Here is a 27,268-nt window from a genome sequence, read left to right as displayed (position 1 = left end):
ATCTTCCACTTTACCAGCTCATGAAAGTCTTAGAAAAGGACTGGGTGAGCTGGAAGACCTCCAGGCCCAGACATGCCTGCCCTTCTGCTGGGGGCCATGTGATAGACAACCTCAGTGCCATGGGACACAGGTCCTCACCAGGAGCCAATGGGAAGGACTTCCAGAGAATGGCTTTTCTGTGTTGACCTACTAATTGTTAAGTTCTTTCTTTTAACCGGGCCAAAACCAATATTCTGCAAGATATTAGTTCTGTCTTCCAGAACACCATAAAGCAAGTCAATCCCTGTTCTCATGACAACACTTAGGATATTCAGCTATGCTTCCTACAAAGCCTTCACTGCTCATGATAGACACCTAGTTTCTTAATTTCTTTCTCAAATGACATGGACTCCAATCTTGCCATTCTGGCTCCTCTTCTCCCCATCTTTCCATCCAATTCATAAGCATTCCTTTCAAAATACGGCACCTATATTCTTCAAGTAACCAGCAAGGGAGATGGACATCCTTATATCCCCTCACTGGGGCAATATATTTCTATTTATAATGTTTGAGGCTAGATTGATCTTTCAAATATGCCCAGCACTCCTAACATGTCTGTAAACATCCTCAAATCTTTTCCTATAAACTGCTGATAGACCATATTCCCTTTATCCTATATGCATATAATAGATTTTTTAATCCTAGAAGTAGGACTTTAAACTAAGTAGGAATAAATGAAATTTTAATTTCTTTTTGGCCTGTGTTGTAGCCTGTTAATATCATTTTGACTTCCCAAAAAAGATTTATTTATTTATTTATTTATTTGAGAGCGAGAGAACATAGGTGGGGAGGGGCAGAAGGAAAGAGAATCATAAGCAGACTCCCCGCTGAGTGTGGGGCCTAACGTGGGGCTCGATCCAATGACCCTGAGATCATAACTCAAGTCAAAATCAAGAGTCAGATGCTTAACCAACTGAGCCACCCAGGTGCTCCTCATTTTGACTTCTGATTGCCACCCATCACAATACCATCCTGCTAAATTTTGAGACATATAAAATTTAGTAAGCCACTCTGAACCTGTTGATATGAAGAGCAAAAAACCTCTAATTTCTGAGGTCCTGGGGCCAGTAACCTCAGAAGGTGAAACCTTAGCTATCCAGAAAATGGTTGAAGCACAGAGGACTTTGTCGTAAGCCACAGGCCATTGACCCTGCAGATACAGCTGAGGTGCTACTCCCGCTTCATTCAGGAGCTGAAGGGCCAGTCAGGGCAGGAAATGCATTGTGCAGAGCTGATGCTTATGTCTAGTTAGCCAGTTAAGGAGAGCCCCACCATCAAGGAAAAGACACTGAAGCACACACTTTTCACAAGAGTCTCTTAAAAGCAGTTTGTGTGCTGAAGCCTTTAAATTACCTAGTGTTAAGGCCGAGGGCCAGAAATAGGCTATTACTCTCTGGCCTGGAATAATGCTTTCTGTCTATCCATGAAGTCCTCTATCTCAGCTACAAACACCAGGCAGGAGGCCCCTGCAAAATTCCATGGGATGGGTCAGGGGGTCTGTTGGGCGGCAGTGCCCCCCACTTGCGTGCAGACAGGCAGAAAGGGTTAGGCCTCTCAAGGTCATGGTGCCATTTTCCTCCAGCAGTTAGAAAACCCACTGCTGCAGGTCCTCAAACACATCTCCCTGTTCTTCTTTCCAGATGACCTCCAGCACCAACTCTCATCCTTCTGCCTTCCTCCCGCCCTCCCTCTGCCCTTGTGTGCTTTGGAATCCAAATCAGTAACCTATTGTAAAATCAATTAGAAAGCAAAACATTCTCATCAGTCCCAATCACCAAATAAGATTGAATTGGCTGAGATTTTTTTTTTAAGACCAAAATTCACTACAATTTTGATGGCAGTATTTCTGATGGTGGAGTTATTTTTATTTTCTTTTTTTGCTAATCTGTGCTTTGACCAGGAAAGGTAGAACAAAAAAGGTTAGGGTTAAGGGGCTACATATAGTAACAGGATATTCTGATTTAAATTTGATTAATTATGTCTTTTTAAAAAAAACTTTACTCCTTATTTGCGTATAAAATTTTTATCGCAAGGAATCCAGAAATAACAGTATTGGGGAAATGTAAGACAACAATTTGAAAACTTACTGACTCTTGGCCTTCAAACCCAGGCAGCGATAATTCCTGTCCCTCACAGCTTTAGAAGGATCTAAGGGGGAAGAGCTACTTCTGGATTCTGCTAAAAGTAGAACGTCCTTGATGCTCTCCAAAAGCAGCCATGGTGCACAACTACTGTTGGAAAAAAAAGACCAACATTCGTTTGTACTGAAAGGCGGCAACTCATTTCAGTTTTTAAGCCACTCTTTTTTTTTTTTAAACTCTTTGTACTGTTTCCTTTGGAACAACCTCAGAATTTTAAAATGCTGAATGAAAAGGAACCACTGATATCATCACATCACAGAATCAAAACCTAAGTACTCACACTAATGCAAATTTCAAGACACTGACATAAGCATCCATGACCCAGCCATTCTAAAACAGGTTTACAGTAAGTTTTCCAGGCATGTTCTGTTTTATGTTTCTGTAATACTATCCTTTGGCATGAGTACAACAAAAAATAGTTTAACTACACGAATGTGGGTTACCTGGACTTGTGGCTGTAATTTTTCAAGTCCTTAACACCGGAGAAATCAAGCATGCACCAGTCTCATTTATTCCTCAGAAGAGTATAGCAAGGAATGTTCAGGAAACCTTTAAAGGAAAGAAGTTACTAAACAAATAGTGCACGGTCCAACAGCAATAAAAACATTTCATTAATTTGATTACCTAATTCAGACACGGGACCAAAGGCTCTCTCTTTGTATCACTACTATTTCTTGTTTTCTTTTTACCTTAAGTTGTACTTGGCAGGTGCAATGTGGAAGGGGAGACAGAGGGAAAAGAAATGCCAATTATGGTTTAAATTCATATTCATGTCAACTCAGTGTCCAGGCTCCGGGCGTGGGACCAGCCTGACCTTTCTTCTAAGACTTAGTTACTTCTCATAACTCCTTGTTCTTCTATGGTTTTGAACCTATTTACATGCGAAACATATAAAATCTCTCAGGGGAATGAGTTGTGGCAGTTCGTCCACATTGCGTTTTGCTTGTTCTTTTCAATCTAAAGCTATGTTTATTAAAACATGGGGACATATTAATTAAAACTGCCCAGCTATGTCGAAAATACTGGAGTATCTGGCCATTGTGTGTGCATAGGTTGTAAAATTCCTTTATTTTTCCTTCAAGGATTAATATTTGATTTTGTCATTTAAGCCATACTTTCTTTAAGGTCTCTTTCATAGTGGTCTTTTTTTTTTTTTTCTGATTTTTAGGTCCAAACTCTGCTTTTGGTTGATCCTGTGACTTCTCCTTCATGGAAGTGTATTTTCTGCCAAGACTTGCAGTTAACTGTGGTTCCAACTTCGACAGGAGCTGGCTGCTCTGAGAAGCATGGCAAGGGCTGGGTGGTGGGTACCCACAACAGGCTCACATTAGCCTCTGCATGGGGTGTGGTGGCCTCATCTGTACCAAACTCATTTTGGAAATTTTTAAATCATTTTAGAGAAAAATTGTAAAAGTAGAGTGTTTCTGCATGTCCCCTGAGAGAAGTCTTGGCAATCACAGTAAAGTTAGCGAAACCAAAAAATTAACCTTTGCACAATACTGCTAACTACCCTATGAACTTTATTTGGGTTTCACTACTTTTTCCTCTAATGCCATTTGTTATTGTTCTTGTTGTTCCAGGATCCTATCCATGTTTCCACATTTCATGTCATTGTTATGTTCTACCGCATTTTGTTCCTTTTGCTTTTCTCAGTTTCAAGGCGTTATTGTCTTGGGTTTCATAAACAACTCCAGGTTTACCCTATTACCTTTCAAGATTGTGCAGACTTTGATCTTCTCCTTTATCTTCCTAGATTGTAGAGTCCTAATCCTTTAATTCCCAAATGAATCTGCTCTTAGAGGAAGCATCAGTCTGATTAGTGGGTAGCAGAAAAGCAAAACACGGTGGGCAGAAGGAGTGGCACCGGCCAAGGGAGGAGTGAACAGTTCTGCAAATTGCACAAGCGACTAGACTCGTTTCGACTTAACTCCTTTGAAAACGAAGGTCCTAGGTGTTCTCACCAGGGACACAACAATTAGAGGAAAAGATCATTTCCTTCTACCACCACACTTTACAAATGAGAAAACGATCATATTACAAAGGAAATAAACAGAAAAGATCATTTGACACCAATTCATAGCATTTATTGACATTTCCATTTAAAATGCTAGGAAAGCAGTATAAATTGTAAACATGGAAACCAAACACTTGCATAAATTATTTCAAAAACTCTACAGCACATTAGAAAACAGGGCAGCTAATTGAAGGGTAGAAACATAACTGACAAATAGAAGGGAGGGTTCGATTACTAAATCATATACCCACGCTGAAATTTAAGTGCCCGTTTGAGACCAGCAAACCATGATTGTCAAGTTCAAGTTGCAGTATTGATGCCACGAGTGGCCTCAATTTACTCTGCACATTTTCGTACATTATCACACACAGTCCAGGGTTGAGAGTGCAGGAAGAGTCAGAAGAACAAGGACCTTGGCAAAGTAGGAGACAAGTGGGCATCCTGGAGCAGCTCTGCTGAGCCACCTTTCCTGCAAGGTTAATGAGCCCAATCTCCATGCTCCCTCGAAGATGCTCTGGAGGAGGGCCAAGCTGAGTTTTTACCCCCTTTCTGAAATGCGCCCTCTGGTGTTCAGAGCAAGTACATTAATCAGTGGAACCTCCTTTCCCCACATGAACAAGAGGAACAGTACAGGGAGTCTGGCTTAAATGTGGCCCTGTGCTATTCCTAACTCGTGCACTTAGGGAATCAAGTCATGAATGCTTGAAACGGGGGCATGAGACCCTTCACGATGCTCCAAGATGTCCAGAAAGGTTTTGGTGGAATCAGGGACCGAGCGACTCAAATCACTTCAATTTTTATCTCCGTCCCTTCTACCATTCACTCTTTCTTTAAATGTGAAGTGGCCCCAGAGCAGAAAAACCTGGAAGAAGGAAAAGCAAAGATCCTGTATAACTACCCTGTGGGAAACTAATTTGGACTAGACCACCTCAGATTAAGACATTCCTTCCTTCTCTCACCTGCTTGCTGGTTCCTAACTTTGTTTCATGTTTCCAAAGGCATTTAATATTCTTTTCCTAAATTTCAATGCTGCTGTGTGTTCATAAGATAAATTCTCAAATGTACTGTTCACACACACAAGCAATGGAATTAGGATCGTACCGTGAGGTTTCAGTTTTCAAGTCTTTTTAATACTAGAGAGAGGAGTCCTAAACACTCAAAGTTACCTCCAAGAATATCAAGAGAAACATAAAATATACACACTCCTTATTCATTAGGTAGTAAGTGTGAGCCTATTACATTTTATGAGTAAGTTACAGCAGCTGCTCTTAGAAACCCCTCACCTGTTATAAGAATATCCATTAATGCGTTGGATTAAATGTAAAAATGAAGTTCAAGTTACCATTCCATAAAAATGGGTTTTGTGATCAAATGGTCAGTGTGCAGGTACAGAAGTGGACTCCCTCATGCTCCCATTGGGGACAAATGTGGATAAGCAGGCTGCGGAGACTGGCTTTGGAGGTAGAAATGGAATGGCTAAAGCTCACCTCGAGCTGAAGTTAGTATGGTAGTTAAGACTGGAGGCCCCCTTCTCGCCTGCCCAGAACCTTAACCAGCTTTCCTTTCAACCAGCAAATTCATTCATGTCTAAGAATCTAGTATGAAAGGGAAAGAGAAGTTTATTTAATGATTAACGTGTGAATTACTGCAAAAGCAAATCGGTGTCCAAGTGACTGGTTTGGCCACTGGAGCACTAAGGGCAATGCAGTAAACACTGACCCTGTACACAGTTAAATGGGAGGCTCATAAAGCACAGAATTACTTGTTTCGGCCCAAAGCTTTCAGGTGCACCTTCACCTGTACTTTGCATCACTGGCCTCATGCCCTGAAAAGTCCGTTGGCAAAACCTGCTTAGTCTGCTGCTCAAAAGCCATGTCCCACCAAAATCAAAACATATTCTGAAATTAGATAAAATTTGGAGAATATTGTGTAGGCAGCTACAAAGAAGTGGGATATACTTATTTACAACCTACTACCCTCCACAAAGGATTTAATGTGTTTGAATGACTGACCACAGAGAGCTGTCCTAAGCAATACACCTTGGTGGAATTCTTACAATATTTTCACACTTTACAACTGGTGCTTTTCTCTTCCCTCCTCCAGACGGGATCTCTTGCTGTGCAGACCTTCTTTGCAGACCCAGCAATTTTCTCGCTGTATTATTGCAAACACATCCTCACAGCCCCATTTCCTCCTCTTGTTTTATTAAAACTCCCTAAACGGTGCAGTTAGGGATCTTATCCCAATATTGCAGCAGATCAAGTTCATTTTCAAGGACACCTTCACCCACTTTCCCCATCCTTTCCCAGGCCCACTCCCAGCTCTTCCCTTGCCATCTCACCAGCTCCCCCGTCTTCATTAAAGTAGCTTCTGAAGTGGGCTTCTCCCCAGGATCACGTTTCCAAATGTGCAACTTCCCTTCTCCTGAGTACCCAATGCACTTGTGTATTTTCAGTGAATCGTACTGATGTACACACCACATTATGTATCTCTATCTTCCATCTTTTATACCCAGCTATGCTATCTTAGATTCTAAGATCAAAAAGATAGGACTCGTGTTGACTTTTTCGGTGCTAGAAACGGCAAAAAGTCAGGTGCAGAAAGATGTTCGATAAATGCTGTTTCAAAGTTAAGGATGAAGGATGTGAATTTCAAGCAAATCGGGAAAGAGGAAGGGGAGTTAGTTACATGGAGCCCTTAGTTTTGCTCTGGTTCCCTCCATGTGAAGTCATTCACTGGTAGACAACAGCATATCAGACTGTCCGATCCCAGTATAATCATACAGATAACGTTCTACATTTCACCAAGCTTTGTGCATCTTCCTCAAGGGTTGTTTACATGCCAGATCACATCTGAATCTCAAAGAGAAATTCTGGGAGGTGGACAGAGGAGGTGAGTCCTCATTTGGCTGCTGGGGAGAAAGAGACTCAGGAAGGTACCTGACACAGCAAGTTGGTGGCAAAGTAGACTCTGAAAATGATCTCCAACCCTCTCTGAAATTCTGACTCAACTTTATAGCTTGCATTATTACCACCGGAACTTTTAAACTAGGAAAAGAGAATAGACACAAAACTTAACTTTTCATTTTAGAGTACTTCAGTTAATGGAACTCCAAAGCCACACAAGATCAACATGAGGACCTTTCTTTTAAGTAGATCATGTTAACTGAGTGTCCAAAGACCCACCTGGGTGTGGTGCTCCTCACGACAGTTAGTCTGTCCTGAGTGTGGTGACAGGTAAAACTGCTGCAAGTGTTTACAGAAAACAAGTGCAGAGTGTGCTTTACAATCAACACAAGAGTGCTGGTGAGCCCAGGGGCCTGCCCACACCACACCATACACCATCAGCTATCATATGTTATCTTTGGTCCTGACATCAGTTGAAAAGTCTATCAATTCTAAACCTAACAATACAGGTAGAATTCTTTTATGCTAGTCTTAAAGGCATCAAACTCACTACTGCAGCCCTCTAGAAAAGAGACACCCATTTCTCTGATGTACAGAGGAGGTAACCATTCTTAGTGCACTGTGTGCAAACATGACACTGAGCAGAATGGGAGGAGGGGGCCTACATTAATTCCATTTGCTGCCACATGATCTGAATTCACTGTAAAGTGTCCATAATAAAATTCTGCTTGGATATCTCAAGTTCTTAACATACTCAGGAAACCTGGTATTTTTGAGTGCCATGCAAAGATAATCCTCCACTTTGGAGAGAGTCTGGTATTAAATCAAGACTGAGAGGTAAGATATCAAGCCCAGAAAGGGGTCTTATCTCCCACACTCCTTGGAGCCTGTGAGGACTGCCTGATAAGGGATTTCCATTTCTTTAACATCCATGAGAGACTTATTCCCCTGCACCCCTCCTCTTTCAGAGGGCACAGATGAAAAAAAGACTACATTTAACTTCCCGGAAGCAACATTCCCTGTATCATTTTAAGACTGCCAGACAAGCTTCACTGAGGAATCGCTAAAACATGATTCTGGTCCTCAGCGATTACACTTTGGAAACCTATTTTAGGTGTTTTAGGGTTCTTAAAATTTGATACAGATTTGGATTCATCAGAGCCCCAAATTCTCTCTGTTTATATGTTGTTAATTAAAAGTATTAGTGAACTAAAAAAAGGATTCATAGTGGAACTCTATTATCTGTTTTTCTTCTGAGCTTCATTCAGGTATCAGCAAACAGAATGGCCCTTGTTATTATATTCCTTACTCTAATTTTGGAAGTAGGGAAATGTTTACTTCAGGAATGAATCTCAAGACAGATGATACCCTCTGTCAGGCCCCAAGAACATAAGATGTTTTAACAGTCACTCAGTGGTCACGCACAGTAAAATCAGAAACAACTCTCTCCTCTCCCTTGTGGTCCTCAAAGCTCTTCTTTACATTTCTTGATTTGTTACTGAGAGGCTGGACTAAACTGTTTCATTTCCAGGTCTTGAACACAGAGAATGTGATTACTAGAAACGTACTCATGAATAACGATTTGTTGGCCCTGGCAGTTTTTATAAATAATTTTTGCTTGTGTAAGATTTCTCATTCAAACATAATTTGTGAGCAACTCATCAGCCAAGTGCAAGGATTAGTTATGACCTCCTGAAAGCCTCCTTCTGTAGGTATGACCTTAATGATGGCATGCACTGAGATGGGATGCTGTCGGTAGTTGCATGCGCCCAATTAATAAACAGCAAATACAATTAAGAATGTAAATCTAAACTTCGATATGTATTTTGAATAACCAAATAAATAAATATTAAACTTTCCCCCAGGCCCCCTGTTTGGGAGTTTTTCTTTTCTTCTTCCTTTCTAGAACAAATGAAATCTTCAACATATTCTTCCATTGAAAAAGCCAAAGTTGCATTTCACAGACATAAAGGTGAAGGGGCCCTCGGAGCTGTAGCACCACAAGTAGAAGGAAAAATGCAGATGATGGCTTCTTTTGGAATCATCAGGCTCTACAATCTATCATTTGGTTTCTCACTAGTAGCTTTTTTTATTCCCAAACAGTCTTAGTATTTTTGTTGTTAATATGACTATTAAAATAAGTTCCTATGGAGAAAAAGAGGGAAATCAAGCCGTTAATAAAATGTCTTCGAATCTCTTTTCTCAGAAAACAAAGCAGCAAGTTCATCATACAAACCAGTCTGAATCACATCTTCCCACGGAAATGCTGGATTCCGTTAATCCCTATACCCTCTACACATTTCCATCTTTTACCTTTCAAAAGGAGACTAATTTAGTTGATTTTTTGTTGTTGTTAGCTTAGATTTGTGGTTTGCCTTCATGAAGTGCTGCTGGCTTTTGGCCAAAAGTACGTAAATTTCGGCTGGAACCCAAGTGGTCAAAAATTGCCAACTTATTAAAAGCATCATGAGCTGTCACGTGACTTATGGCATCCTCTAAAATTGCAACTTGCTCCCTTACACGGGCACTTAGCCCAGGAGATGCGCGTTCTCTCACAAACACCCATTTAGTTGATTTCCATTTAGTCTTGCTTCCACGGGAAGCAGATACTTGGCAAATCTGCAAGGCGAGGCCGATCAGCTGTGGAAGTTCTGCACGGCGGTCTGTTTCTGGGAAAGCCGGAGCAGCTCCTCACGGATCGCTTTGATGAGGGAAGCTGAAGAGTGGCCGGGCTGGAGGTCTTCCGTGGAGCTGGTGGTGTAAGTCAGCCCCGCACCCTGCAGCCCCCTGTGCGGGAGGTTCCCGGGAGGAGCAGAGGGCTCCCTGCCTGAAGTCCTTGGCACCTGGAACAGCGGTGAAGAAGAATATTCTTGATGTCCAAGCATGTGCGTCTGAAAAAACATGGCAAACGTTACTGTACTTCCCACGTAAGAACAGGAGGAGAAATCCAATTCCAACCTGGAGTGGCCATGTACCCAGGACTACTTCTACCCACCTCCCACCAAACTTGGCCCTCCAAGAAGGCCCCCAGGATGGAATATAGAAACTGTGGAAGAACTGCTGAAGGGAGAGCAATACGACAAAGAAACCCCTGAACTTAACAGGTGCCTAATCAATACTTGCTTAAAGGCAGACAGAAAGAATGATGCAGTTGGCCAAGTCTCTGTGCCCCTGTGTGTGGAAGGAAGTGGCCCACTGGGAGAACTGGAAGGGACCCAGAGAGCTGGGGTGCCCTGTGGAGGTGAAAGGTCAAATGAGGGTATCTGAGAGCTGGAGGAGATGAGCAAGTACCTGCAGAGAGACTGACAAGAACTGCCTTTGCTCTGGGACCCGAGCCCTGGGAGGGTGTGCGTGCGACACATGTGGGGACAACAGGACACCATGTCACAAAATCATTTTCCATTTAATTTATCTGTGTATCTGTGGACTGTTCTGCAGAGGCTTTTCTTTAAAAAGTTATCTGCACTAGGACACACAACAGTTTTGCTTCTACTTGCATAACATAAATTAATTGGGCATTCATTTGACCAGAATTATTGTATTTTTCAGTGTTTTTTTTCATATTTTTTCAGTGAAAAATCTCTCTTTAGATATATACATGAGTACTAAATCTGTGGTTTCACTTATGCTAAAAGTAAGCCTCATGGTAAATATGGCATTCAAGCCCTCGAATATTTCTACATTTCCCGTTTCCAAATAGTGATAAAGAGGCAGTGAAAAGTGAACACTGGATTTGATAGGAAAACCAAAAATACCTCATGAAAATAAGTTGGGTTCAAAAAGGCAGAAAAAGGTCAGCAAGTGTAAAGCAGATACCTGAAATTCTAAGTATAACAATGTATCTATTAGAGGAAAATTATATTCTAAAATAAATTTTCTTTCATTGAGTAGTAGAAGCCTCCAGTCATGAAAAGAATTTAGCCTATTTGCTGGAAAGACACATAAATGCATGTAAAATTCTTGAGAAAAACAAAGGAAAGCATTTGTGGAAATGACCTGTGCCCCTATTGGTTCCGTTCCTATAAAGGAGTGATCACAGTGATGAGGAGCCTCTAAGAGAAACTCTGTGCCTTAGAACCCCAAACTGTGAGCTCATGGCAGAAGCATTTCGTGGAAGTCATAATGGAGATGATGTGGATAAACCCACAACAAAGCATAAATGGGGAGCAAGTAGGTATGTAAGCTCATGCATATTTATACAATAACGCCATAGATCAAGTCCAGATTTCAGTCACCTAAAGGTTCAAATTCACTACTTGAAAGTCAAAATCACTGAGCCAGAAAGTACAATTGTGGTTGCCTGGAGCTGGGGGGAGGGGCAAATGCATTTAGTGTTCAATGAGCACAGACTTTCCATTTTATAAGATGAAAAATGCTACGGAGATGGATGGTGGGGATAGTTGCGTAAAATCATGAGTGTATTTAAAGCCACTGAACTGCATACTTAAAAATGGTTCAGATGGCAAATTTTATATATGTGTATTTTACCACAATATAAAAAAATTGGAAAATTTTTATTTATTTATTTATTTTTTTAAAAGATTTTATTTATTTATTTGACAGAGATAGGAACAGCCAGCGAGAGAGGGAACACAAGCAGGGGGAGTGGGAGAAGAAGAAGCAGGCTCATAGCGGAGGAGCCTGATGTGGGGCTCGATCCCATAAAGCCAGGATCACGCCCTGAGCCGAAGGCAGACGCTTAACCGCTGTGCCACCCAGGCGCCCCAAAATTGGAAAAATTTTAAAGGTAGCTGTTACTTACAGGTCTCTGTCCAGATTTTCTGTAATGAGTATCACTTTCATTATTTTTTTAAAAGGTTATTTTCAAATATTCACTACTTTAAGCTGAAATCTGCCTCAGGAAAAATTATATACTTTCTACAAGTTCAATGCAATTATTCTCCCACTTTGGGTGGGTGGGAACTTACTATCGAAAAACTGCAAGCAAAAATACACTCACAGAAAAAAGGGAGAGAGGTTAAAACTTTTAGTTATGTAGGTTTTAAAAAGGGATCCTCAAAGCAGAAGCAAAAGCAGCTAAATTAAGAGATTATGTCTGAATTTCAGTGACGACCCAAACACAAGATACTCACAGCATCTCTTCGGCCAGCTTCATCCTCCCCATATGAAGGCCAGCCTGGTGCCCCATACTGGCCGCCTCTGCTTGGTGGGATTTCCACTGGCTGGGCTCCAATTCTGCTTGCAATTCCCACCTGTGTCAGGTGCTGAATCTGGGAGCCTGAGGAACATAGTGGGGCAGCCTGGTCAACATTTGCAGGGAACTGAGGCTGCCCAGCAAGACACTCCAGTTCTTTTTAATTTTTTTTTAAGATTTATTTATTTATTTTAGAGAGAGAGAGAGAGGAGGCACAGAAGGAGAGGGAGAGAGAGAATCTCCAGCAGACTTCCCGATGAGCATGGAGCCTGACACAGGGCTCAGTCTCACGACCCTGACATCAGGACCTGAATCAGACACTTCAGCGACTGCACCACCCAGGCACCCAAGCCCCTTTGGTTCCGACCACAGTTCTCCCTTAGGAATAAGAGATACAAATACTGTTCAAACATGGCACCAATTCTGTCTCCAGAGAATGACTTTTCCTATGGAAAACAGACCATGAGCTTCTTGGTTCATGGGCTTTTACTTCCATTTAATACAGTGGCTAACACTGATGTTCTTATTTCCCTAGCTAGACATCAAAGGACAAGGTATAAAGGCTATAATAGAGGGCCCTTCCATTCATTTCTATAGAGGTTACAAATAAGGATGATCTTACTTACTCAGAAAAAAGGAGTGAAAGGTTTTGGAGCCATAAAGAAGCTGAGACCTGGCTCCTTGCTCGTGGCTTTGAGACTCACAAGGAGAGAAAATACAATGTGTATTTTTTCTTAAAAGGCAGGGTGCATATTTCTTTGATTTCAGAATGTTTAAGTACATTTATTTTCACCATACTCACATTTTCTCCATAACTTAGCTATGTCATAATTAAAATTTTAAAGCCACCCACCCAGCCTCCTCAGTGAGGTGTACTGATGGCTAAAGCCAGGAGTCTCTCTAGAGCTCATGCTCCAGACTTAGACACATTATAGCCTCGGGTAGCTATGAAGGCCAGGCTGTAAATGACATATTTTCTCCTCCATCAACTTTTGGTATATGGATACATCCCTATTTCATAGATTAAGGGAGAAAAAAAGTGATCTTTAAGCACTGTGAAATAAAATACTTGTTTCCAAAAGCTCCTAGGATCATCAAATTCATCTGTGCTGTGCAGAGTCGTCCTACAAGGTTCAGAGATCATACAGAGGTAGGGGAGGAAGCCCTCTCCATCTTCCAGTCCTCTCCTACTCAACTTGTCCAATTAACAGCCTCCATTAACCAAATACATTAAAAAAAAAAAAAAGGAATACCACAGTTTTATTTGGATATCTAATAACTAGAGGTCAGAAAAAAAACGGCCAGGCTCCTATCAGAGCAATGTACCCTGCAGAAACTCTTGACAGCTACTGAAGTTTCATAATAATTATTAAAATTATTAGGACTATCAGTACTGTTTGCCCAATACACATTGTCCGAGCAAATCCTGCAAAGAACAAAAATGCACGCTGTTGCCCAGCATTTACCAGGTGCAGACAAGTGCATAGACAGAAAAGTATACCTTTGTGTTAAAATTATAGTGGTAGTTGAAATCATAATTCAGACACAATTCTGTATCTTGCTTTGTTTACTTACTGATACAACACAGACTTTCCCCATGATTCAAGTGGGGCATCGCACGCAGGAAACCTGCGTTTGCACTCCAGCCCCACCATCGTGACCTTGGGCAGCTGGCTACCACTCCCACTGAGCCTTGATCCCTCAATTCTCAAATGGGGATTAAAAAATCCACTTCGTGATGTTATTTCAAGAATTCAAAGAGATAAAATAGGTCAAGTACCATAAAAGAAGCAACTGGGAGGGGCGCCTGGGTGGCACAGCGGTTAAGCGTCTGCCTTTGGCTCAGGGCGTGATCCTGGCGTTATGGGATCGAGCCCCATATCAGGCTCCTCTGCTGTGAGCCTGCTTCTTCCTCTCCCACTCCCCCTGCTTGTGTTCCCTCTCTCGCTGGCTGTCTCTATCTCTGTCAAATAAATAAATAAAATCTTTAAAAAAAAAAAAAAAAAGAAGAAGCAACTGGGAAATCTTACACCCTCTTTTTCTGATTCTTTCTGAGCTGCACAACTGGGGACTCCCAGGGAAGATGGTGAAGTAGAACCTTAAGCTCACTTCATTCCACAGACACACCTAGATAACACCCACATCAGAGTAACTAACCTAGAAAATGACCCGAAGACTGGCAGAACAGACTCTCCACAGTTAAATACAGAGAAGAAGCCACATCAGAAAAGGTAGGAAGGGCAGAGATGCAGTCAGGAGCCAAACAGACCCTTCAGACTGTCCTCAGGAGGGAGGGGCACTGCAAGCCCAGAGAAGGGAAAGGAGAAGACCCCACCTCAGGCATCCCAGGCACAGGGGGCCTGCACTGGGAAGACAATCCCCATATCATTCGGCTTTGAAAACCAGAGGGGCTTAACTTCATGAATTCTTACAATCAGTGGGGTTTAACACCTAGAACTTTAAAAATGAATAGGCTCAACTCTGGAAGCCAGAGGGTGAGAGGAACCTGAGTCCCCACCCTTAAAGAAACAGCACAAAAACAGCCCCACTTAGATACAGCATAGAAGCAGCCATTTGAAAAATGCCCGGGGTATAGAGATGCCATTTCCCTGCCCAGCACCCCTAGCCTACATATAGTGACACCTGCAGGAACCAGCACAGCACAAATACTCTCCACCTAGCTTGCTAACAGCGCACCTGCCCCCACACACTTCTGCAGACCCACCCCCTCCAATCTGCCCTTAGCCCCTCTCCAAAGAAGCTCCAGGTTCCTCCCAGGACAGAATACAGAAGCCCTGCTAACACTGGGCACCCTGTTCCTGCATTCTCCTGCAGTCACACCCCCCTCCAACCCACCCTCGGTAGGAATCCATCCAGAGAGGTGCCATAAGTGTGGCAGTATGCAAGCAGCCCTGACAGGATCAGCACCACTCAAAAAGTGATTCCTGCCCAGGGTGACAGGAAGATAACCACACACACCAGTCCAACTGGGACCCCAGCAGTGGGCTGGCAACAGGCATCTGTTGTGACTGCAAGCCCTGCCAACCAAGGAAAGCTTCTTGGGACAACACAGGGAACAACCCTGCAGTTCGGTGCTACTGTAGCTCTGGCAAACACCTGGTCCAACCCAAAACAAGCCCAATGTGGCCCCAGACTGGCCCACTAACGACAAGGGGCCAAACCCTGCCCACAACAGGCAAAGAGCCATGACAGACAACTGGACTGAAGGCAAAAGTGGCACAGCCACAACAGTAGGGTGCACGCACTCACAGGAGGTGCTTAGGAGATACCCCTTAAGCACCAGGTTCTGGTTAACAGAGGATATTGCACTGCAGGGCACTACACAACCTCTCTTTATAAGGCCACTACTTTCAAGAGCAGGAGATACAGCTGACTTTCCTAACACACAGAAACAGACACAGAGAGTTAGACAAAATGAGGAGACTGGGGATTATGTCCCAAATGAAAGAAGAGGACAAAATCACAACAAAAGAGCTAAGTGAAACAGAGATAAGTAATATGCCATATAAAGAATTTAAAGTAATGATGATAAAGATACTCACTGGACTTGAGAAATGAGTGGAGGATCTCAGTGAGACCCTCAACAAAGAGAAAGAAAACATAAAGAACCACTCAGAGATGAAAAACTCAGTCACTGAAATTTCTGGAGGACAGAGTAATGGAACTCAATCAAGCTGAACAGGAGAAAGAAAAAAAGAATAAAAAATGAGAATAGATTAAGGGAACTCACCAATACCATCAAGTACAACAACATTCGCATTATAAGGATCCCAGAAGAAGAGAGAGTAAAGGGGGCAGAAAATTTATCTGAAGAAATAATAGCTGAAAACTTCCCAAATCTGGGGAAGGAAAAAGAAATCCAGATCTTGGAGGCACAGAGAGCCCCCAACAAAACCAACCCAAGGAGGTCCACAACAAAACACACAGTAATTAAAATGGCAAAAAAATAGTGATAAACAGAGAGTTTCAAAAAGAGCAAGAGAAAAGAAAACAGTTACATACAAGGGAAGCCCCATACAGCTATCAGTGGATTTTTCGGCAGAAACTTTGCAGGCCAGAAGGGAGTAGCATGATGTATTCAAAGTGCTGAAACAACAACAATGACAAAAACCTGCAACCAAGAATACTCTATCCACCAAGGCTATCATTCACAATACAAAGAGAGATAAAGAGTCTCCCAGACAAACAAAAGTTAAAGGAATTCATCACCACTAAAATGCCCTACGAGAAATGTTAAAGGGGAGACTCTTTGAGTGGAAACAAGAGATCATAAGCAAGAATAAGAAAAGGAGGAAGCACAAAAGCAGTACAAATTAAGTATATTTATAAAAATCAGTCGAGGGGTTCACAAAATAAAAGGATGTAAAGTATGACACCATTTACCTAAAACATGGGAGGGTGAAGAATAAAAATGTAGTGCTTTTGGAATGGGTTTAAACTTAAGTGACCATCAATTTTAAATAGACTGCAATATGCATAAGATGTTATATATAAACCTAATGGTAATCACAAGGAAAAAACAGTAATAGATCTGAAAAAAATGAAGAGAAAGAAATTCAAGTATATCACTAAATTAAGCCAGCAAACCATGAGACAAGAGAGCAAGAGAAGGGAATAGAGAAGAACTACAAAAACCATAAAACAAGTGACAAAATGACAAGTACATACCTATCAATTATCTTGAATGTAAATGAACTAAATGCACCAATCAAAAGACACAGTGTGGGTGACGGAATAGATTAAAAAAAAAAAAAAACATGAATATGTTGCCTACAAGAGACTCATTTCAGACCTAATTGGTTGAAAGTATATTGGAAGTGTAGAAATGAAAAAATATTTATCATACAAATGGAAGTAAAAAGAAAGCTGGGATAGCAATACTTATATCAGACAAAATAGACCCTGAAACGAAGACCGTAACAAAAGACAAGGAAGGACACTACATAGTCATAAAGGAAACAATCCAAAATGAAGATATAATAATTGTAAATATTTATGCAACCAATATAAGAGCACCCAAATACAGAAAGCAGCTATTAACAAATGTACACGAAGTACTGAGAGCAACACAATAATAGTAGGGAACTTAAACACTCCACTTACATCAATGTATAGATCATCCAAACAGAACATCAACAAGGACATAGTAGCTTTGAATGACACATTGGACCACTTGGATCTAACAGATTCAGAACATTCCATCCTAAAACAGAATACACATTCTTTTCAAGTGCACATGGAACATTCTTCAGAATAGATCATATGTTAGGCCACAAAACAAGTCTCAACAAATTCAAAAAGGCTGAAGTCATACCATGCATCTTTTCTGACCACAACACTATGAAACTTGAAGTCAACCACAAGAAAAAATATGGAAAGATCACAAATATATGGAGGTTAAATAACATGCTGCCAAACAATGAATGGGTTGACCAAGAAATCAAAGAGGAAAATCAAAAGCACACGGAGACAAATGAAACAAACAAACAAACACATACAGTGGTCCAAAATTTTTGGAATGCAGCAAAAGCTGATCTAAGAGGGAAGTGTATGGCAATATAGGCCTACCTCAAGAAGCAAGAAAAATCTCAAACAACCTAACTTTACACCTAAAGGAGCTAGAGAAAGAAGAACAAACAAAACCTAAAACCAGTAAAAGGAAGAAAATAAAAAAAAGATTAGAGCACAAAGAAATGAGGTAGAAACTAAAAAAAAAAAAAAAAAAAACAAACCAACAGAACAGATCAATATAAACCAGGAACTGGTTCTTTGAAACAGTCAACAAAATTGATAAACCTTTAGCCAGGCAAATAAAAAAAAAAAAAAGACTCAAATAAACAAAATCAGAAATGAAAGAGCAGAAATAACAACCAACACCCCTGAAAAATACAAAGAATTAAAAGAGAATATTATGAAAAAATCATATGCCAACAAACTGGACAATCTAGAAGAAATGGATAAATTCTTAAAACATATAACCTCCCAAAACAGAATCAGGAAGAAACAGAAAATTTGAACAGACCAATTACCAGTGATGAAAATGAATCAGTAATCAAAAAAGTCCCGACAAACAGAAGTCCAGAACCAGATGGCTTCACAGATGAATTCTACCAAACATTTATTTTTTTAAAGATTTATTCATTTTTTTGAGAGAGATGGGTGGGGAGGAGCATAGGGAGAGGGAGAATCTCAAGCAGACTTCCTGCTGTGTGTGGAGCTCAAAATGGGGCTCAATCCCATGGCCCTGAGATCATGACCTGAGCTGAAATCAAGAGTCAGACACTAAACGACTGAGCCATCCAGGCACTCCAAATTCTACCAAACATTTAAAAAAGAGTTACTACCTATTCTGCTCAAACTACTTCAAAAAACAGAAGAGGAAGGAGAGCTTCCAAATTTATTCTACGAGGCTAGCATTACCCTGATAAAGACATCACAAAACAAAACAAAAACACAAACAAACAAACAAAAACTACAGGCCACTATCTCTAATGAACAAAAATGCAAAAATCCTCAACAAAAAATGAGAAAAACAAATCCAACAATGCATTTAAAAAATCATTCATCACAATCAAGTGGGATTTACTCCTAGGATGCAAGGGTAATTCAATATTCCCAAATCAATCGATGTGATACATCACATCAACAAGAGAAAAGAACAATACAATCATTTCAATAGAGGCAGAAAAAGTATGTGACAAAGTACAACATCTATTCATGTTAAGAACCCTCAAAAAACTACGTTTAGAGGGAACGTACCTCAACATAATAAAGGCCACATATGAAAAGCACACAGCTAACATCATACTCAACGGTGAAAAACTGAGAGATTTTCCCCTAAGATCAGGAGAAACAAGACAAGGATGTCCACTCACCACTTTTATTCAACATAGTATTGGAAGTCCTAGCCACGGCAAATATACAACAAAAAGAAATAAAAGGCATTCAGATTGGTAAGGAAGAAGTAAAACTTTCACTATTTGCAGAGATATGATACTATATATAGAAAACCCAAAAGACTCCACCAAAAAACTACAAGAACTGATAAATGAATCAGTAAGGTCACAGGATACAAAATCAATATACAGAAATCTGCTGCATTTCTATATACTAATACTGAAGTGTCAGAAAGAGAAATTAAGAAAACAATCCCATTTACAATTACACCAAAAATAAAAAAATACCTAGGAATAAACTTAACCAAAGAGGTAAATGACCTGTATTCTGAAAACCATAAAACACTGATGGAAGAAACTGAAGATGACACAAACAAATGAAAGATATTCCATGCTCATGGATCGGGAGAACAAATATTGCTAAGATGTCCATACTACCCAAAGCAATATACAGATTTAATGCAATCCCTATCAAAATACCAACAGCGTTTTTCATAGAACTAGAACAAATAATCCTAAAATTAGTATGGAACCACAAAAGACCCTAAATAGCCAAAGCAATCTTGAAAAAGAAGAACAAAACTGGAGATATCACAATCCCAGATTTCAAAATATACTACAAAGCTGTATCGATCAAAACAGTATGGTACTGGCACAAAGAGGCACACAGATCAGTGGTACAGAACAGAGAGCCAGGAAATAAATCCACAATTATATGGTCAACTGATCTTTAACAAAGGAAGCAAGGACATGCAATGCAAAAAAGACAGTCTCTTCAGCAAATGGTGTTGGGAAAACAGGACAGCAGCATGCAAAAGAATGAAACTGGACCACTTTCTTATACCACACACAAAAATAAACTGAGAACGGATTAAACACCTAAACGTGAGACCTGAAACTATAAAAATCCTAGAAGAAAGCACAGGCAGTAACTTCTCTGACATCAGCCATAGCAGCATTCTTCTAGATGTCTCCTGAGGCAAGGGCAACAAAAGCAAAAAAACTATTGGGACGACATGAAAATAAAAAGCTTTTGCACAGCAAAGGAGGGTGTTATGCAACTAATGAACTGTTGAACAATACATCAAAAACTAATGATGTACTATATGCTAGCTAACTGAACATAATAAATAAATAAATAAATAAATAAATAAATAAATAAATAAATAAAACAAAACAAAACAAACAGGTAACCTATGAAATGGGAAAAGATATTTACAAGTGGCATATCCAATAAAGGGTTAGTATCCAAAATATGTAAAGAACTGATACAACTCAACACCAAAAAAAAAAACCAACCAAAAAACAAAAAACCCCACAAATAATCCAATTAAGAATGGGCAGAAGACATGAACGACACTTCTCCAAAGAAGACATCCAGATGGCCAACACCGGGAAATACGCTCAACATCACTCATCATGAGGAAAATGCAAATCAAAACTACAATGAGATATCATCTCACACCTGTCAGAATGGCTGAAGTCAAAAAAACAAGAAGCAACAGGTGTTGCCAAGGAGGCAGAGGAAAAAGGAACCCTTGTGCACCATTCCTTGGAATGCAAACTGGTGCAGCCACTCTGGAAAACAGTAAGGGGGTTCCTCAAAAAATTAAAAATGGAACTACCCTACAATCCAGTAATTCCACTAGCAGTATTTACCCAAAGAAATGAAAACACTAATGCAAAAAGATATATGCACCTCTATGTTTATAGCAGCATTATTTACAATAGCCAAATTATGAAAGCAGCCCAAGTATCCATCCATAGATGAATGGATAAAGAAGAGGTGGTGTGTGTATAAATGGAATATTACTCAGCCATAAAGAAGAATGAAATCTTGCCATTTGCAATGACATGGATGGAGCTAGAGGGTATAATGCTAAGTGAAATAAGTCAGTCAGAGGAAGACAAATATCATTTGATTTAACTCATGTGGAATTTAAGAAACAAAACACATGAACAAAGAAAAAAGAGACAAAATAACAGATTTTTAACCTCAGAGAACAAACAGGTGGTTACCAGAGAAGGGAGGTGGGGGATGGGTGAAACAGGTGAATGAGATTAAGCGTTACACTTATCATGATGAGCACTGAGTAATGTATAGAAATGCTGCATCACCATACTGTATGCCTGAAACTAATATAACACTATATGTTAAGTACATTGGAATTTTAAAAAAACTAAAATGAAATTAAGTAACTAATTAATAATAAATAAATTAATGCACACATTTACACACTGATTCCCTTATTACTAGGCATTTAGGGGCATAACAGCATTGTTCGCTGTTATGAATAATGTTCTAATAAATATCTTTGCACATGTAGTTTTTTCCCAGTATTTGGATTTCTTTGGGGAGGAGAAACCTAGATTCTCAAAAGTGGAATTACCAAATCCAAAGCTCAGTAAGTCGTATTGCCCAGCTGCTTTCCAAATGTTTAGTGATTTATACCACCACTGAAAATATAATAATTGTAGCTGACACTCATTGAAAGTTTACAACATGCCAGGCACTATTTTGAGCCCTTCGCATCTGTTATCTTCTGCAATCCTCAAAACAACCATAGGAGGTTAAGTACTAACACATTATGCCCACTGTACAGAGCAAGAAACTGGATACTACTGTCATCACGCTACATTACTATGAGAAGATACAAGACTGAAATAGTGTCTCGCCATGGTTTTAATGTGCATTTCTTTAGTAATTTTCAAAGCTGGGCATTTTCCACATGTTTACGTTCATGTGATACACACCCCACACAAATATTCCTTCTGTGAATTCATTTTTCCTGTCCTTTGTCCATTCACGCTCTGAAGTCTGCCCACTTATCAATTTATATGAATCATCCTCTAATAAAAATACCTCATGGACATACCTATCTGCTGAATACTTCCCTAGATACTATTTTCCTGTTGCGTTTACTAATTTTTAGACATAGATATATTTGATTTTACACAGCAGAAAGGTAACTTTTCCAGTGTATCTTAATATTTTCTATTACAAATTTTTACACAACATAATCTCTTATTAGAAATTATTAGAAAATAACATCCTCTTCAAATGTTTTATATGTATCATTTCTCTATTCTTCTAGATTAAAGATGAGTATGTCTGAATTTTGTTTGGGATATGAAATACACAACAATGTTCAAATAAGCAATAATTAGCAGGAGAAACAAAACTCACTATAAGCTCAGCATGTGTAAAATATATGAAATCCTGTAGGATATCCAGATATATTATTTGTTTTATTGACTGATAAACAATGCAACATAAAAGAACTTCCAAAGAAATCATAATGGGTAGTTACCCACCAATTATTGCAAGTTTCAAACTGGCTTAAACTAGTTCCTTGATGACATTATAAAGGTTGGTATTGTCGAGAAAGTTAGAAAATAGTAAAAAAAAAAATAATAATAAGCTATTTAACATGTAATGGCTCTAAAGCTTCCAACAGGAAAGGTGAAGAAATGAAAATAAAATGAAAAGGAAAATGAAAGAGTGACGTTGAGCCCTTGTAAACACAGTTAGATGGGTATAATGAACTTTGAGGATTTTTCAGAGTATGCTGAGCTGTACAAAAAAAAAAAAAAAAGAGCTTAGAATCTTAAACTGCAGAGATGCTTCAGGAACAATGAACAACGTTCCCAAATACAGCATTCATAGTATCAGCTCTTCACGAGGTGGAGTTCCAGGACGTGAAACAGCAATTTTTAATTCTGGGCTTCAAGACTGGATCTCAGGTAAACTGCTGGGACAGACCAGCCAAGTGCCACGTAGGAATCTCAGCTCAGCCATGTTGGGCCCTGCCTGTCACCTCGTCACGAGGACCAAATGAAACAAAAATCTCCCTCAGGTCACTGGCCAGCAACCTTCAGAGCTGCTTTATCACCAGCTGGAAAAATGCCTTCTTTAGAACAAGCACTTGTTCTAACGCCATACCAAGTGCTCTGCAACACATCTCTCCGTTCAGCCTAAGAATTTAGAAACGTCTTCCCTGGAAGAGCTGTGCGGTGAACTCCATGTGAAGGACAGCTTCTGAGACACAGACTCAGGAACAAATCAGAGGCTGTCAGTCGGGATCTCAGCCACTCCCTCTTCCCACTTCCCCCGCCTACATCTCCACCAGGATCCAGGGGAACGTGACTCAGACCAGGGGAGGAGGTCACGGAACACTGGGACACCAAAACGCCAGGAAGTGAGACGTGTCCTCTGCCAGAATGCAGCCAAAAGCGAGGGTTATCTAGCTCAGAAATGCAGGCTAAACAGCCACGTGTACCTGTGGTGCCCCCGACAGGCCGTGGCCGGGCCACCGATGGCACGTCCTCAGAGTAGATCCCTCGGGCGGCGAACGGGGCTTCAGCCGATGCCTGTGGCTGCTGGGGCTCTGCGGGCACCAGCTCCGAAGACTGCAGCAAACCGGGGCCAAAACCTGGTCTGAAGGCAAAGCAAGCCCAAGCGTTAGGACCACACGTTACCCTGGCTCTGGCATTTTATTAGTTCCACCTTCAGCCCCACAGAAAAATAAGACCTCTCTGTTGGTGTATTACCCGTCTCCTCTCCTGGAACACGAGCTCCCTAAGGGCAGAGATGTTTTCTGTTTGCTCGCTGACTTATCTCCAGCGCTAAGAATGGTGCCTGGAATACAGGTGATGCTTGATAAGTCTCTGCGGGGTGACTGAAGAGGAAACACCTTAGTTTACAGACCACATGAAGGTGCAGGAAAGTTCCAGGGCCTGTGCACCTTCAGCATCGGACTAAAGGGCTGGTTCCCAACCTCAGCTGCACGTTAGCATCTTTTAAAAACCCCGATGTCCATGCTGCACCCCAGACCAAGGAAAACAGAATCTCTAAAGACAGGACCCAGATACGGCGGTTCAGACTTCCACTGATGATCCTGATACTCATCGCGGCTGAAAGCCAGTGCTCTAAAGTGGGGGTTCTCAAACTTTTTGGTCACAAGACGCCTTTACACTCATAAATTATTGAGGATTCCTGAGAACTTCTGTTTCTGTGGATTGTATCTACAGATATTTCTTGCATTCAGAATTAAGACGAAACATTTTTAAATACTTATGCTTAAAATTGATTTAAAAATAACAATATTAAGCATCTTACCTGTTAACACTTTCTCAGGAAATCAACTCTATTTTCTAACCCCTCCCCCCTCAAAAAAAGTAATGAGAAGAGTTTTACATTTTTTCAAATGTCCTTCATAGAAGACATCTGGATTCTCATATACTTTGTATTCAATCAGTTCCTGTAGTTATTTTAAGAAGAAAATCTGAACTTACATAAATACATAGTTGGATAAGGAAGACCTTATCAGATGATACTCAAATAATATTTCAGACAAATATTCTTTTTTGATATACCAAAACTCATCAAAGTTTCCTTAAAGGTTAGCGGCAATATGGAATCTGAAACAGTATCAATTAACTTTTTATACTCTGTTACAGAAATTCCACTGGTCTATTTTACACTTTGAATGGACCCATGAATGATTTTATGACATAAGTCATTTGGAAAATATGAGTTCACTGAGTTATGGAGACCTCCTAGATATTGATACATTTCATTTGGTAGTATCCAAAAAAACCACGTTCATTAATATCACCATTGAGCTCATCAGAAAAGTCTTTTAAGTACTAGGATGTTGTCAAGCACCCAGTGGCAGACAAAATTTAAATTTTCACTTGAAAGCTCAATTTTATCATTGGCAACAAATCCTGTTGGTTATTTTTCTTGAAGTGACAGGCTCACTTCCTTTATCTTCAAGACAGTGTCTGCCAAGCAACCCAAATCTGAATAACGATGTCTGCCAACTGATCATTCAAACAGAAAACAGAGCAGCAGTACAGATCCGTTCTCAACACAAACCACTGAACAGGTGCTTCTCCTTTAAAATTCCATACTTCACAAAGCACTTTATATGTATTTCCTCTTTTGTCCGACAGATGATGAAAGACTCAAGGGTTTACTTTAAATAAAATTAATAATTTGTACGACTTCATCGAGGACATGCTAACATAACTAAAAACCTGGCATTTTTTCAAAAAAACTGATGGCCCGGTGGTGAGGAATAGGAGGACTACTCAGGCCATTAGGTGTCTCTGCCTTGACTCATGCTAAGGTTCCAGCAGTTTCATCTACCACTGCTTCTGCCCCTTAGTGTAGCATCAACACATTAAAAAATAAAAAAAGTCAAATAATGCTTTAATATTATTATGAAACACAGTTTTGACTTCATAGACCCCCCCTGAAAGGGTCTCAAGGGCCCTCTAGGGGTCTGAGAATTCGACTTGAGAACCACTCTTCTAAAGAAACTCAAGAATAAAAAAACATGATAGTCTAATTACGGTTCTTTGCAAATGACAGTCAACCAGTAATTAACAGTTCAAACTAGTTTGACAAGAACATAGACTGACTTGCCCCTATTCTATAGTCTTATTTCTGGAGCACATCTCATAAATTGAAACCCAGGCTATTTATATTGCTCTCTTTAGAGAACTGTTACTGTTTTAGGTTGACCTTACAGATCTGAGAGCGTAACATAAGGCATGTTCCTCCTTCAATATCTGTAGACTGGAGTTCACCTAATCAATTCATAATCTCTTGACCATCCACCGAAGAACTAGCTCTTGCCCTTTAGTTATTTCTACTTTACCCAATTATCCTCCTCCTGACTACATGTGCATCCTGTTTATCCTAAATTGTGTGTTCACAGTTCGGTGTGATCCAAATCGCCCAGAATCCTTTAACTTGAGTAACCATAAAATTGGTCATCCAAACCAGACTGCTTTTGAGAGTCAAGGTTATTAATAATTACGCTAGAAAACAGGTGTAAACTGAACTGAACTGGGCAAACCAGATTAGATGGCCTCCATCGTTAACTTCTGCCCCGGATCACCTTATCTTCACCCGCTCTCTTTACTTTTGTTGTTTTCGGACCACAAAGCAGTGCCTGCGTTGGGAAGGGGGTTGGCAGAAAATAAAACCAGCCCCTCTGAAAATGAGGGCAAAGAAAGAACAGAAAAAAAAACGAGGAAGCAGATAACATTCCTACTTCTACGTGACTTGCAGTCATTGAAAGGATAGTTGAGTACGATTTCTGAGATTAACTCTGGTTTTCTGCAATTTCTTCTTTGTAATAAATCATTTGTCCACTCGTGTGCATCTGCTTATGGACTCTATTCTGTTCCTCTGGTCTGTTTGTCTAGCTTTACAGTGATACCACACTGTCTTCATTACCCTACAGTAATTTACAACCTTGAGAATAGTCCTCACACACTATTCTTCTTCTCAAGGTGTTTGAACATTGTTAGCCTTTTGCATTTCCACATAAGTTTTTAAAATCAGCTTGTCAGTTTCCACATATTTTTTTAAAGACAACAAACTACTAGGATTCTGAATGGGATCACAATGAATCTGTAGATTACTTACTGGAGACTGATACTTTAAATATACTGAGCTGCCCAATCCATGAGCACTTTCTTTAGAGGGCCTGACTATCTTTGGTGAGATTAATTCTGAGATATTTTATGTTTTTTAATGCTACTTTTGCAGCATCTTCGAAAGTTTTTGTCTGTTGCTCATAAACAGAAATAAAACAGATTTTTGTATGCTTATCTTACATCCAGCTATTTTGTAATTTATCTATCTTGCTAAATTCTCTTAATTCTAACAATTTATATGTTGACATTGAGGATTTCCTACTTAAAAAATATATATATCATTTGAGAATAATAACAGTATTATTTCCTTCCTTGAATTTCTTAATCTTTCTTCTTCTCCTTCTCCTTCTCCTTCTTTTTTTTTTTTTTTTTTTTTTGCTTCATTACACCATCTAGACCCCCAGGGCAATGCTGAATAGAAGTAATGGAAGCAGCTATCTTTGTCTTGCTCCTATTCTCAAAAGGAGAGCTTTTAACATTTCAACCTTAAATCATATTTGCTGAAATAAATCTTATCAGATTAGACAAGTTCACTTCTATTCTTTGTTTGCTAAGATTTTTACCACAAACGGATGTTGAATTTTATCAAATGCTGTATTTAGTGAAATGAGATTTCTCTCCTTTATTCTCCGCAAAGTAGT

The 27,268-nt window shown here is 40.0% G+C and overlaps 1 protein-coding gene across 3 annotated transcripts in view; it reads right to left on the bottom strand.

Annotated features, from left to right (window-relative positions):
- Window positions 1-4,248: 4,248 nt before the first annotated feature.
- Window positions 4,249-27,268, bottom strand: part of KIAA1549 (KIAA1549 ortholog) — a 134,580-nt gene continuing 111,560 nt past the window's right edge. Inside the window, exons 18-21 of one of the 3 annotated variants that reach the window (XR_015723806.1) lie at window positions 23,453-23,610; window positions 12,194-12,339; window positions 9,414-9,991; window positions 4,249-9,245 (exon numbers count right to left, since the gene is read on the bottom strand). Coding sequence is in view for 2 of the 3 variants with exons in the window: in XM_045793690.2 (XP_045649646.2) it covers window positions 9,737-9,991; window positions 12,194-12,339; window positions 23,453-23,610 (559 nt within the window). In the remaining variant the exon portion in view is untranslated. Of the gene's footprint in view, window positions 9,992-12,193; window positions 12,340-23,452; window positions 23,611-27,268 lie in introns of all 3 variants that reach the window. The other 2 variants (XM_045793690.2, XM_087860797.1) reach the window with 2 other exon arrangements.

Source organism: Ursus americanus, chromosome 3, assembly GCF_024610735.1.
Source record: "Ursus americanus isolate L20-20 chromosome 3, mUrsAme1.1.p, whole genome shotgun sequence".
Classification (NCBI taxonomy): domain Eukaryota; kingdom Metazoa; phylum Chordata; class Mammalia; order Carnivora; family Ursidae; genus Ursus; species Ursus americanus.
The sequence above is the reverse complement of the archived record's forward strand: the minus strand, read 5'-3'. Positions and strand labels throughout refer to the sequence as shown.